Genomic DNA, 15202 nt, shown 5'->3' with positions numbered 1-15202 from the left:
GGTGCAAAGCATCAGGATGAGGCTTGTGTGCCCCACATGCTAAGCAAGTGTCTTCCCAGTCTGGGTTTTGTTGACCACAATTGACACATACCCATCCCGGGGGTCCGTTTACTGTTTTTGTGTAAGAAGGGGGGGGATTTGGAGCTGAAGTAAGGCTCAGTCCCTTTTTGTTATCTCCCCTCTGGGTTATATCCCAGGTTCCCTCTGTCCAGTCATACATCCATTGTTGGTCTTTTGCCTGTTGAGATAGATCTTTCATATGGGTAACTGTCATTTCCCATCCATTATCAATTATTAATCCTCCCCTTGTTTCTTGGACTTTAGTCCAAGTATTGGGGTTAAAAACAGCATCGTGTTGGATGTTAAAATATTTCAACATTGCTTTTGCCCTTTTTGCTTGTTCTTTGCCATATCGGCAGGTCACTATGTGGGTTGCAGAAACCCCTTTTGATTCTGTGTGTCCCATTTTATATTACTTCGTGATCGTATAACAGGAGGCACCCAGAATGATCAACTGATGATTTCCTTTCTTGTGTCCTGTACACTTATGACAGGAGGCACCCAGAATAATCAACTGATGATTTTCTTTCTTGTGTCCTGTACACTTATGACCACGGATCACTACCAAGAGCTGGGACTTAGAATATTCCACGGTTCAGGGCTTCCTTCTATTATGTTGAAATACACTCTTGCTGCTATGTAGATTGCAAAACAAGTTACCCCAAGTATACAGAGGACAGTAATTAGCATATTGCAGATCTTTCCCTTGGAAACAACCAGACCACTGTCCAGCGTCCTTGTATAGTTAGGCTACTAGGCTCATTCCAAGGTGGTTTTAGCACTGGCACTGTTCCCACTGCACAACGCTCCGTGTTTATGAGGATCTGTGTGACAACCACGGCCGGGCCCTGAGTAACAGTTTTAGCCTAAATGAGCAATTCTTCGCCTACTATATACTATCCCTCACAGGTTAGGACAAACAGACATAAAACAGCCAACAAGAGGAGAACAAAGTTCAAATTAACACGCCTATCGTGAGTTCACTTTGATAACTTACTCTGCAGAGGTAGGTAAGAAAGATGTGAAGGAGGAGAGCACAGAAAAGAGCAAACAAATTTTTACTCTTACCTGGCCAGGTTTTGTGGTCTCCTTGTTCACCCCTCTCTCTCCTGGTACAGCAGTGCAGGTCATCCGATCTCCCGATGTAATGGGCGTGTCCCTGTTCGGGCGCCAATAATGTCGAGGTGCCTTCCCAAAGAAGGCCTACTGTTGTTGGCTGTTTCCTAATTGAGTTGGAGAATGGGTCCGGATCCCCTCTCCCACACCATGCACTTAGAATGAGGACACAGACAACGTATCTTGCAAACAAGTCTGGTGTATATGGCCCCAGTTTTTATTATGGTGATCACATTTTATAGACAGATAAAATATAGGGTGGTAACAAATGCTAATAAGACATAGATGAGGCGGTTCTAGTGATTTAGATATTCAGTCATGCGCAATAGCATCTATATTAGTATCCATTATTATTATTCAAAAAGGTTAGAACAACACATTCTGTGCAATAATACTTTCACATTATTCCCACTGTAACAGGCAACTTTCCTCTGAGAATGTCCTTAAACACTGATAAACATGTCTCTGAGGGAAATAGTTCTTGAGACAAAACATTCTTTCTAGTGTCATATCAGAAGTTTTCTAAGGTAAGCAATGTTCCAACTATCTCTGAGAACCCACCTTTGTTTATACAGAAAAAAACCAATGGATATGAATGTAAAATGCAAAGTCATACACTATATACGTCATCAACTTCAAAAAACTAATAACTACGGATATATTTTGACAGATAAATTGTTTACATAAGGATGTTGATACATACATAAGGATGCTAAAAAACATTTGTTATCTGCTTATGAGAATTATAGAATAACATTTATTATCTGCTGGGAACAGGTTCAGTTACATAGGAGAGTTCCATAATCTCGAAACCAGCTGTATATCCTTGAACAAGTTCAGTGAAGTTCCATGAGAAAAAGTCTTATTGTTTCTTTCAAACTTTGGATGGAAAAGGATTTATTTTTCTTTCAAACTTTGGATGGATTAACTCATTCCTCTCAGATATATCGTACGGAAAATTCGTTGTGCAATTGTTTTGCGAACGCTTAAGCCTATCTCACACATTGGTTAAATCGGCGAACGACTGTTCACACGGAACGATTTGCGAATTTTTTGCGAACGGCGATTTGATAACATGTTGAAAGATCAAAATGCGCGATGTATCGTTCGTCGTATCATCGTTCGCTGCGTTTACACGTACGATTATCGTTCGAATTCGATCGTTATCGCGCAAATTCGTACGTTAATCGTTACGTGTAAACGCACCGATAGATAGATAGATAGGAGATAGATAAATATAGATAGATAGAAGATAGATAGGAGATAAATAGATAGATAGGGGTTACAGACTGGCCCCAAATCTGGAGAAACTACCCATTCCGAAGGTAGGGGTTGACACCGGTCCTTCTCCAAAGGAAAAAAAAAACACCAGCCCAGGGACCAGGACTCATCAGACCGCACGGGATCCGCACGGAAGTGTGAAATGGGCCCAGCTTCCCCTCCGTGGTTCCGGGTTGGATCCGATCTTCTGCAGGATTAGTCACGCTATAGTCCTGCAGAAGATCGGATCATACTAGGAACCACGGAGGGGAAGCGGGGCCAGTTCACCCGTCCTTACGGATCCCGTCTGATGAGTCCTGGTCCCTGGGATGCTGTTCCTTTTTTCCTTTGGAAAAAGGACCGGTGCCAACCCCTACCTTCGGAATGACCATGATGCAGGTGCCAAGACAGCATAATAACAGAAAATGTTTTATTACGTATCTCTTTAAAGAACATTCTATGGCATATATCCTAGTGGCGTTTCCCAAGACATTCGATGAACCAATCTTCTCCTTGCCAGATGCTTATCTTGTGTTCGGATTTAATACCTACCTTACATTGGATTTTCAAGTTGTTCTAAGAATATATTCACATAATGCGTTTTGCATTGCACAAATATTGCACTGAGATTGCACAAGATGGTGCCTGAAAAAAGGATCGTCTGGATTCAATTACCACCAATGGACTGTTTCGTCCCTTACTATGATGGACACAATTCTATACCAATCACCGAGTGATGTGAAATGTGATTGACAACTGTATAGACCAGAGGTGGGGAACCTCCAGCCCGCGGGCCGCATCCGGCCCCTGGGACCTCCTGATGCGGCCCGCGGCCCGCGGCTCCCCTGTAATGCGCGCTGCTCTGGAGGAGGAAGGAGCCGGCGCACACAGCATCCTCCTGTGTCTATGTCGGCTTCTTCCCCAGCAGAGCAGCGCGTCTTCAGTCTCCTGCGGGCCGTGCGCGATGACATCATTTCATCGCGCGCCGCCTGCAGGAGAAGACCGGCACAGAGGACCTGGGACATAAGAGGACGTGGGAGAGAAGAGGACCTGGACAGCGTGGGAACGGAGGTAAGGTGAGTGGGATGTTTATGTTTTTTTATTTGGGGGTTAAATAGGCTACCAGGGACATGACAGATGGGGGTTAACTAGTCCACCAGGGACATGACTGATGGGGGTTAACTAGTCCACCAGGGACATGCCTGATGGGGGTTAACTAGTCCACCAGGGACATGCCTGATGGGGGTTAACTAGTCCACCAGGGACATGACTGATGGGGGTTAACTAGTCCACCAGGGACATGACTGATGGGGGTTAACTAGTCCACCAGGGACATGACTGATGGGGGTTATTTAGGCTACCAGGGACATGACTGATGGGGGTTAACTAGTCCACCAGGGACATGACTGATGGGGGTTAACTAGTCCACCAGGGACATGACTGATGGGGGTTAACTAGTCCACCAGGGACATGACTGATGGGGGTTATTTAGGCTACCAGGGACATGACTGATAGGGGGTTATTTAGGCTACCAGGGACATGACTTGGCTAGACTAGACTACAAGGGGCATCACTGGGGGTTAACTACAATAGCAGGGGCATCACTGGGGATTAACTACAATAGCAGGGGCACTAGGGGAACAATACTTTGCCCTGGGTGCTGCAAACCCACGCTACTAATTGCCGCGCATGGTATGCGGCCCTCGAATGATTTTATTAATGCCCGACCGGCCCTCGACATGGAAAAGGTTCCCCACCCCTGGTATAGACCAATTATTTAGCACTATTCACATATATAATGATGTCATGAAGTTCACTGTTTGCACTTGAAAATGGCGGGTGTACCGCCGAAACGTGTCTTGCTGTGTTGCACCATGTCATTTTTTCTTTTGAATAAATTGGAAGTTTTTCACTTTATTGGAGTGCCGTGGATCATCACTACTATCTACACAGAAGGTTCCTGGTCTGAACTACTGGCACCCAAGCGTGTTTTCTGTTGTGCCACTCAACATCCCTTGATAGATAGATAGGAGATAGATAGATAGATATCCTTGTATGGTAGCCTTGTCTACCATACCAGAACCAGTCAGACCCCCAGACCGTCCTATACATCAAGCTTATTACAAGGTATACAGACCCCCTATGACATCCTTTATAATCAGCAGTTGGAACATCCAAAGTCTGAACGCCTCAGCCTTTGGATGTAAAGTAAACGATCCGGACTTCACCCAGAGTCTGGAAAACCGTGACATCCAAATCCTCCTAGAAACCTGGACTAAAGCAGAGAGTGAGTCCCTGGTGCCCACTGGATACAGGGAAATCTTCCCGGCCCTGAAAAACAAAACCACTAAACTAGGCCGCTGTTCAGGAGGAATACTAGTGTGGTACAAAGCAGAGTTCCATGAGCAGATCAGACCGGTGAAGCGAGGAGACAGCCACATCTGGATCAGAATAGACCGCTCCATCCTCACCTCCCTCTCTGACATCTACCTATGTGCTGCCTACATACCACCCCCAGAATCCCCTTACTACAACCCTGAAACCTTCGAAATCCTGCAAAAGGAAGCCGCCGACTATCAAACCCGCCGCAAAGTCCTCATAATTGGAGATCTCAATGCCAGAACAGGTAGGGAAAGAGACTACCTGACTGCAGACGGAAACATCTATGTATATGGGGCAGAGACTGGATATGATAGCTCAGTACACATGGAGAGGAACAGCTATGACAGCACAGTGAACAAGAGTGGCAAAAAATTGTTGAATCTCTGCCGAAGTTTGGGGCTCCACATCCTCAATGGTCACACCAAGGGAGACTCCCTAGGAAGGACTACCTTAAACTCCCATGTGGGCAGCAGTGTAGTGGACTACGCCATCACAGACATGGACTATTCAGACATTGGGGCCTTCATAGTCAATCCACAATCACACCTGTCGGACCATAACCAGATAGTCCTTTATATGAAGTCCACAAACAAACCACCGGGACAAAAACCCCATCAGGTCGGACTTTTCCCACTACATCCATCCTACAAGTGGTCCAAGATGTCGGCTCCCAAGTATAAAGAGATACACACTGAACCACAAATCCAAGGGATGCTCAACAACTTTAACAACAAGGTGTACCAGAGTAACCCACAAGGAGTAGACCAAGCGGTAAGGGACCTTAATAATATATTCTACACCATGGCAGAAATGGCTGACCTGCAAAAGAGTAGCCACAAGAAGGCAATAGAAAAAAAACCTAGCGCTTGGTTTGATAAGGAGTGCAGAGATGTACGGAAGACCCTAAGATCGGCCTCAAATAAAAAGCACAGAGACCCCAACAACACCAAACTGCGGGAGGCCTATGACACAACACAAAGGCAATACAAAACCCTTCTCAGAAGGAAAAAACAGGAGTATACCTTAACTAAGCTCACCCAGCTCCAAGACGCCCTCCAAGAAAACTCCTTCTGGGAACTATGGAACCACCTGGGCACAAAGGGGAAGGAAAGCACCCTCCACATTCAGAGCGGCAACATCTGGCTCCAATATTTCAGAGACCTCTATGGAGACATCCCGAAAGAGGAACGGAACCCGGACCAAGAACAAATTATATCAAAACTGAAGAGCATGGAGGAGATACTGAAGGACTTCCAAAACCCTCTGGACTCACCTATAACACTGCAGGAGATTTCAGAGAGACTATCCACTATAAAGTGTAAGAAAGCCAGCGGTACTGGCGGCATCCCACCCGAAATGATCAAGTACAGCCCACCAACAATACAGGCGGCCATAGCAAAACTGTACAACATTGTGCTGAGCTCTGGCTACTTCCCTCGTGCCTGGAACCAAGGTGTCATAACCCCAATACACAAGAGCGGGGACAGGTACGACCCGGCCAACTATCGGGGGTATGTGTCAGCAGCAACCTGGGGAAACTCTTCAACAACATCCTGGACCAGAGAATCCTCAACTTCCTCACCCAGCACAATGTCCTCAGCAAAAGCCAAGCAGGATTCATGCCAAACCACCGCACCACGGACCATGTCTATACTCTGCACCGCCTCATCCAGAGCCACGTCCACAACACAAAGAAAGGAAAAATATACGCCTGTTTTGTGGACTTCAAAAAGGCTTTCGATTCGGTGTGGCACCCAGGATTGCTTCTAAAATTGCTGGAGAGTGGAATAGGGGGAAAGACCTATGATGTCATCAAAAGTTCCTACACTGGGAACCAATGCTGCGTGAAGGTAAATGGATATTGTAGCAAAGAAACACTGTGTGACTACACTCCATAAGTGCAAATAAATTTATTACAAAGAGCTATATAATGTGACAGACGCAAGTACAAACATACATAGATATATACAGATTGATCTATAGTGTCCCTGCCTGTGCTAATCAAGGTGCCCCCTGGTATGGGCGTCCCCAAAATCCAGGTGCAGAGAGACTATCCCTGCACTTGAGCAGTGAAACATATATACACGTATGACATATGTCTGATATATGCCAGAAAATAAATTGGATAACAGTGATCACTGGCATTTAGTCATAACAACATGAAAAATGTTCTAGCATTGGCAGGCATAGATAACTGATGTAATGCACTGAATAGCATACATGGCTCTTATGGTTTGGCCATTATCAGATTACGTCAAACCTAACTGTCATAGGCCGTCGTGAGCAATAGACGTCACACTTTTTCCTAAAAAGGAAAAAGTGTGACGTCTATTGCTCACGACGGCCTATGACAGTTAGGTTTGACGTAATCTGATAATGGCCAAACCATAAGAGCCATGTATGCTATTCAGTGCATTACATCAGTTATCTATGCCTGCCAATGCTAGAACATTTTTCATGTTGTTATGACTAAATGCCAGTGATCACTGTTATCCAATTTATTTTCTGGCATATATCAGACATATGTCATACGTGTATATATGTTTCACTGCTCAAGTGCAGGGATAGTCTCTCTGCACCTGGATTTTGGGGACGCCCATACCAGGGGGCACCTTGATTAGCACAGGCAGGGACACTATAGATCAATCTGTATATATCTATGTATGTTTGTACTTGTGTCTGTCACATTATATAGCTCTTTGTAATAAATTTATTTGCACTTATGGAGTGTAGTCACACAGTGTTTGTTTGCTACAATATTCACTTAATGTAACAATACTGTGGACAATTATCAGCACAATATTGATCATAGTTTGACCAACCACAACTCTCGTGAAGGTAAATGGGAAGAGAACGGCTTATTTCCAGCAGAGCCGAGGAGTCAGGCAGGGCTGCTGCCTCAGCCCAACACTCTTCAACATTTATATCAATGAGCTGGCAATAGCCCTGGAGTCCTCCTCAACACCAGGTCTCACCCTCCATGACACCGAGGTGAAATTCCTTCTGTATGCGGATGACCTTCTCCTTCTCTCACCATCTGAGAAAGGTCTCCAAGACCAGCTAGCCATCCTGGAGAAGTTCAGCACCACATGGGCTCTACCCATCAACCTAAAAAAGACCAACACTATGGTGTTCCAGAGAAGGAAAACAAAGTCAGCCGGGTCCCCCACCTTCACGCTACACAACCAGCCCCTTACAGCCACCAGCAGCTACACCTACCTCGGCCTAATAATAGAACAGACGGGGAGCTTCAAATCTGCCATCGAGATGCTGAGAGACAAAGCCTGCAAAACCTTCTACACCATCAGAAGACAATTCTACCACCTTAAGCCACCTGTCAGGGTTTGGCTTAAAATCTTTGACTCCATTATTGCACCAATCCTCCTGTATGGCAGTGAGGTCTGGGGTCCTCACACTTACCCCGACTGGTCAAAATGGGATTCCAGCCCAACGGAAATCTTCCATCTGGAGTTCTGTAAGAATCTCCTCCAGGTCCATCGGAGCACCTCCAACTGTGCCTGTAGAGCAGAGCTGGGCAGATTGCCCCTACACCTAACTATCCAGAAGAGGGCGCTGTCATTCTGGGGCCACCTACATGGTAGTAGTGAAGGTTCCTACCACCATAAAGCCTTGCTAAACTAAGGGGCCCCAGGCAAAACAGAGCCACAAAACACACCCTCTGGAACCCAGCCCAACCAGACAATCCCCCCATACCATCTCACAAAAGCCGGGATCAGGAAAACAATAACCAGGAGACAAGAAGAATACATCCAAGAATGGAGGGAGGAGGTCAGAGCATCCCAGAAGCTGGCCGTGTACCAGAGCCTGCAGAGGGAGTATAGACTGGCCCCATATCTGGAGGAACTTCCCAACCCCAGAGACCGGAAAACCCTGAGCCGCTACAGGCTGAGCGCCCACAACCTGGCCGTCGAAACCAGGCGGCACCGACAGATGTACATCCCCAGGGAGAGCAGACTGTGCCAGCAATGCGACCAGGAGGCCGTGGAGGATGAGGCCCAGTTCCTGCTACACTGCTCCAAATACTCAGCAGTGAGGGACACTCACTGTAGGAGACTCTCCAATGTCCTCCCAGGCTTCTCCACTATGGAGGAGGAAGAGAAACTACCCATCCTGCTGGGGGAAGAAGAGACCACAGCGACTATAGCGGCACAATACGTCACTGTCTGCCATAGACTGAGAGGAGCGTGATACGTCATGGACTCCAATACCCCAACCCCGATAGGTCATGGACTCTGATACCCCGACCCTGAATGTATCCCCCCCCCCCCCCCAACCATGATGCATCATGAACCCCTGTACACCGACCCCGGGTGAATCCCATTTCCTCAACCCCCTATTCTCCACATGCTTTGGTTATGCTAATGTATAACTTGGACCTGCCAATAAAGCTTTTTTGATTTGATTAGATAGATAGATAGATAGCAGATAGATAGATAGATAGATAGATAGATAGATATAGGAGGAGATAGGTAGTGGTGCCGTTTCAGCTATGTTTTTCTAACCTTAGATAACCCTTTTCATTTTTACATGGTTCTATATGGGAAATGTAGAAGCCTCTATAACTTCCCTCACTCCTTATTCACTACTGCAGTGGTATATAGCCTTTGTTATTCAGAAAACATTGTCATCTGCCAAGGATCCCTATGGGTAACATAATCAGTTGGGGGCCCACTGAGCCTCACTCACCCCCCAAGGCTGAACCCCTAGCTACACCCCTGACTCCAGCTCATCCAGCACAGCAGAGTCCTGCATACACTGAGCAGCAGCCCCTGATCATGTGACTCCTCCTCCTCCATGTGACTGATCACATGACTGTGACATCATGGCAGGTCCTGGAAGCACACGGCTCCTGTGGCTTCCTGACTTGTTTATCAGCAGCTGCTGGACTGCCCCGCCCCCTACCTCCTGAGCACCAATCACTGGAGAGGAGGAGAGGCCAGACACAAGGTACATATTGAAATCCTTCCTGCCCCTCCCCCTCCTCCTGCTAGTGTGCTCTGCTGCTGCTGCCTCCTGGGATCTGCCCACTGGCTGCCAGACAGGTAGGAGATTTACAGTGTTCAGGGGAGAGGGGGCATCCAGCTGTGCTAAGGGGGAGGGGGGCAGTATGGAGGGATCACATTGGATAATCCCTTTAAGCGCTCCCAGAGTTATATTTGTTAATTTTTTTTCTATGACATCACAGGAGCTCAAACATCTTACACATTCATAACTTGTCTCTTCCTATCGATGTGCCGGGTTTGTTGTACTTTTTCTTCCCATTCCTTATTATACATTGTATCCTCTACTTTCTATTCATCTCTCCAGGATCCTCTGCTGATATCTTCTATATAAGAGACCGACCCATCAACCATGGAGAGAGACAGAGACAAGATGGCCGAGAGGATAATAACCCTCACCCTACACATACTCTTCCTGCTTACTGGGGAGGTGAGGGATTCTGGGAGTGATGTCATCATGACATCATTCTTATCTATGGAATAACAGATGGATAGGACTGGAGAGGTGAGGGATTCTGGGAGTGATGTCATCATGACATCATTCTTATCTATGGAATAACAGATGGATAGGACTGGAGAGGTGAGGGATTCTGGGAGTGATGTCATCATGACATCATTCTTATCTATGGAATAACAGATGGATAGGACTGGAGAGGTGAGGGATTCTGGGAGTGATGTCATCATGACATCATTCTTATCTATGGAATAACAGATGGATAGGACTGGAGAGGTGAGGGATTCTGGGAGTGATGTCATCATGACATCATTCTTAACTATGGAATAACAGATGGATAGGACTGGAGAGGTGAGGGATTCTGGGAGTGATGTCATCATGACATCATTCTTATCTATGGAATAACAGATGGATAGGACTGGAGAGGTGAGGGATTCTGGGAGTGATGTCATCATGACATCATTCTTATCTATGGAATAACAGATGGATAGGACTGGAGAGGTGAGGGATTCTGGGAGTGATGTCATCATGACATCATTCTTATCTATGGAATAACAGATGGATAGGACTGGAGAGGTGAGGGATTCTGGGAGTGATGTCATCATGACATCATTCTTATCTATGGAATAACAGATGGATAGGACTGGAGAGGTGAGGGATTCTGGGAGTGATGCCATCATGACATCATTCTTATCTATGGAATAACAGATGGATAGGACTGGAGAGGTGAGGGATTCTGGGAGTGATGTCATCATGACATCATTCTTATCTATGGAATAACAGATGGATAGGACTGGAGAGGTGAGGGATTCTGGGAGTGATGTCATCATGACATCATTCTTATCTATGGAATAACAGATGGATAGGACTGGAGAGGTGAGGGATTCTGGGAATGGATGGAGTGATAGTAATGTGTCTCTCCATACACAGGATTACACAGTAGTGAAGAAGTCCTCTAGTGGGCGCTGTGGGGCCCCTGGGGGTGAAGGATGGGGAAGAACCCTGAGCCCAATCCCGGGGCCCCTGATACATGAGGAAATGGAGGAAGAGAAGATCCTAGAAGTCACCAACAAGATGGTGGAGCTGCTGAGTGGAGAGGTGAGACTGTGGCTGCTGGGAATGCTGGGACATTATACAGTAACACCACTGGAGGGGTGGGGGGGATGACTGTGTGATCATTGTGTGTGTCAGGTTCCTATAAGGTGTCAGGACGTGGCGGTCTATTTCTCCATGGAGGAGTGGGAGTATGTAGAAGGACACAAGGATCAGTACAAGGATGTGATGCCGGAGGATCAGCAGCCCCTCCCATCAGCAGGTAATAGACAGGACTATATACACACCTCCTCTCTGTATTATCTGGATGGAAAGAATGAATTCAGTCTCTGTATGTGTTCCCTCCAGTCAGATCCAGTAAGAGAACAGCACCAGAGAGATGTCCCCGTCCTCTTCTCCCACAGGATCAGGATCAGGTAGATGGAGATGTTCCCTATGATCTGTACATCCCACCTGACTTCTCCTACTGTCTGACGACTTTTACAATATTTCTCTCACATCTTATGAATCAGGGGGAAGATGGGAACAATATTAATGCTCCAGAGACAGATATGAGCGGTGATGAGCAGTATAAGGAGGACATCACTACATGGAAGGATCTGAACTATATCAATGCCACTGTCAAGGTGGTAAAAGAAGAAGAAGAGGAGACATACATGAGCGGTGATGAGCAGTATAAGGAGGAAGTTACTGTAGGGAAGAAACTGAACTGTTTTAATACTACAGACATTAGGGTAAAGGAGGAGACGGATGAAGAAGAAGAGACAGATGACAGCAGTGATGAGCAGTATAAGGAGGACATCACTACAGGTAACCGCCCAGGTGAGTAGTGACCACTAAATGCAGAGAACAGTCACACATTCTCCTCAGTCACCGGCTGTAACTATTCTGTGTGGAATATTATAAGCTCTGTGTCCTGTCAGTTTTCCAGCTATATAATCATTCAGCCTAAGGTCTAATATAATATAGATGAGGATGTGACGCGGCTGCAGGTAATAACACATGATGTGTGTATAATATATGGAATACTGCCATATAATATGTGTGCGCTGTGCCGCCCTGTAGCTGGGTTGTGCTTCACTATCTGGAGAAAAGTGCGGCACTGCCAGCAGAACATTTCCCGCCTGATGAACATGTCTCCAGTTCTGTTAGAATTTCCCACACTTGAATAGTCGTGTCCCACCGGCCCCCGGACTGATGGCGTCTGTAGCTTTTATACATTTCCCTCTATTTCAACCTTTAAACTCTATAAGACCTGAACTCAAGGTCATAGAGGACTTTTCAATGGGTTTGGCCAATATTCATAACCAAACTCCGCCTGAGAACAACATAGAGTTCCTGCAGATGATGTTATATTACCCTTAATGCATAGTGACGCTGGAGGCCTGTGTTACTCTATGAGCCAGATCACACGGAGCAAAATCTTCAGAATTAGTTGAATCTACCGGCCTCAGTGTGTCAGTGGGAGAGCTCGCCCGTCTCCGCTTCTGCCGTTCTATAATTCTTATTATGTTACGTAAAAAAGAGTAACTTTCCATGTCTGCAATATGTTTAAGCTTCTATTACTGGGAAATCAGAGAAATGGTGTTTTCTCCTTTGCAGATGATTCTACCAGGAGCTCAGGGGGACATCAGATCTCCTCAGAGGATCATATCACACAAGATACATATGAGGAGCCGTCCACTATCCCAGATACACCCTCAGCCCCTCACAGCAAAGATCTCTCATCTCATCCTGTAATACAAGTCCCATCTTCTGCTCCATCACAGCAAGCTGACATTTACAGAGAAGACGATAAACATCAAAGAGAAAAGACAGGAAAGCCGCAGTTTTCATGTTCACAATGTAAAAAGATCTTTGCTTTTAAAAAAAACTTAAAGAGACATCAGAAAATTCACACAGAAGAGAAGCCATTTTCATGTTCAGATTGTGGGAAATGTTTTACTCGGAGATCATCTCTTGTTATACATCAGAGAACTCACACAGGGGAGAAGCCATTTTCATGTTCAGAATGTGGGAAATGTTTTACTGGGAAATCACATCTTGTTAAACATCAACAAATTCACACAGGGGAGAAGCCATTTTCATGTTCAGAATGTGGAAAATGTTTTAATCGGAAATCATATGTTCTTGAACATCAAAAAATTCATACGGCGAAGAAGTTATTTTCATGTTCAGAATGTGGGAAATGTTTTAATCGGAAAGCACAGCTCCTTGAACATCAAAAAAATCACACAGAGGAGAAGCTATTTTCATGTTCAGAATGTGGGAAATATTTTAGTGGGAAATACCATCTTGTTAAACATCAACAAATTCACACAGGGGAGAAGCCATTTTCATGTTCAGAATGTGGAAAATGTTTTTCTTACAAATCACATCTCGTTACGCATCAGAGAACTCACACAGGGGAGAAGCCATTTTCATGTTTAGAATGTGGGAAGCGTTTTACTTGCAAGTCAAATCAACTTAAACATCAAAAAATTCACACAGGGGAGAAGCCATTTTCATGTTCAGAATGTGGGAAATGTTTTATTGATAAATCAGAGCTTGTTAAACATCAAAGATTTCACACTGGAGAGAAGCCATTTTCATGTTCAGAATGTAAGAAATGTTTTACTCAGAGATCATCTCTTGTTACACATCAAAGAATTCATGCAGGAGAGAAGCTATTTTCATGTTCAGAATGAGAGAAATGTTTTGATCACAAATCAAGTCTTCTTGAACATCAAAAAATTCACACAGGGGAGAAGCCATTTTCATATTCAGAATGTGGTAAATTATTTAGTCAAATCAAATATTCTTGAACATCAAAACATTCCCACGAGTAGAAGCCACTTTCATGTTCACAATATGTGAAATCTTTTAGTCAAAAATTAAGTCATCTTCAACATTAAAACATTCACACGGGAGTACTTACTTTCATGTTCAGAATGTGGAAAATATTTTGTTCTGAAATTACCTCGTTAGCCATCAAAAAATTCAAACAAGGAAGAAGCCGTTTTCATGTTTAAAATGTACGAAATGTTTTACTCAAAAAATAATTCTTGTTGAGCATCAGAGAATGCACACAGGGGAGAAGCCGTTTTCATGCTCAGAATGTGGTAAATGAATATAAAGGATTGTAAATAATTATAAAGAAAATTCACACGGGTGATGACTGTATGTTGTGGGAGTAATGCCAGGAGGTGTTGTAGGAGTAATGCCAGAAGGTAGTTGAAGGTATATATTACCATATTTTATAATATTTTATATTTCATCTGCAACTTTGTCGCTTCCTTTTAATACTGGGGGGAATAAACTAAGGTCATGTTACTGATGAACTCGCTGTGATTATCCTTCCAGACATTACAAAGTTGCAGATAGGGACTTGTTTACATCATCCGTGTCAGAAGGGAGGGGGAGAAAAGCGCAAAGATTTTTTTTAGGTGTATACATAGATAGATACTGTGTGTGTGTGTGTGTGTGTGTGTGTGTGTGTAAATAAATATGTATATATAATATAGGGTGGGCTATAAGTTTGGATACACCCTGATGAAAATGGCAGTGGTGTCTGATATCACTTTACCATTTGTGGCATGGGAGGGGGAAAACATTTGATGCCAGGTGACGCCCATCAGCAAAGCTGCCATTTTGGATTCAACTTTACTTTTTTCAATAGGAAGGGGGTCATGTGACACCTCAAACACATAGGGGGACATGTATCATCTGGCGTAATGTGATTTTCGGGGGAAAGTGCCGATTTGCGAATGATTCTATTCGCAAATGGCTGATTTGCGAATAAATATTCGCAAATCGGCACTTTCCGCCGGGTACGCCAGGGGGCGGGAAGGGTGTGTGGAGGGGGCGGAATGGGGGG

General features: G+C 45.0%; 1 protein-coding gene across 1 annotated transcript in view; it reads left to right on the top strand.

The window, feature by feature from the left end:
- Window positions 1-11102: 11102 nt before the first annotated feature.
- LOC138786842 (zinc finger protein 850-like) overlaps window positions 11103-15202 on the top strand; it is a 96059-nt gene continuing 91959 nt past the window's right edge. Inside the window, exons 1-2 of the mRNA XM_069963914.1 lie at window positions 11103-11608; window positions 11695-11762. Coding sequence (XP_069820015.1) covers window positions 11524-11608; window positions 11695-11762 — 153 coding nt within the window. The 5' untranslated portion in view covers window positions 11103-11523. The remainder of the gene's footprint in view (window positions 11609-11694; window positions 11763-15202) is intronic.

The sequence above is a fragment of the Dendropsophus ebraccatus genome, chromosome 3 (genome assembly GCF_027789765.1).
Source record: "Dendropsophus ebraccatus isolate aDenEbr1 chromosome 3, aDenEbr1.pat, whole genome shotgun sequence".
Classification (NCBI taxonomy): Eukaryota; Metazoa; Chordata; class Amphibia; order Anura; family Hylidae; genus Dendropsophus; species Dendropsophus ebraccatus.
Note: the sequence above shows the minus strand (reverse complement) of the source record. Positions and strands in the feature narration are given on the sequence as shown.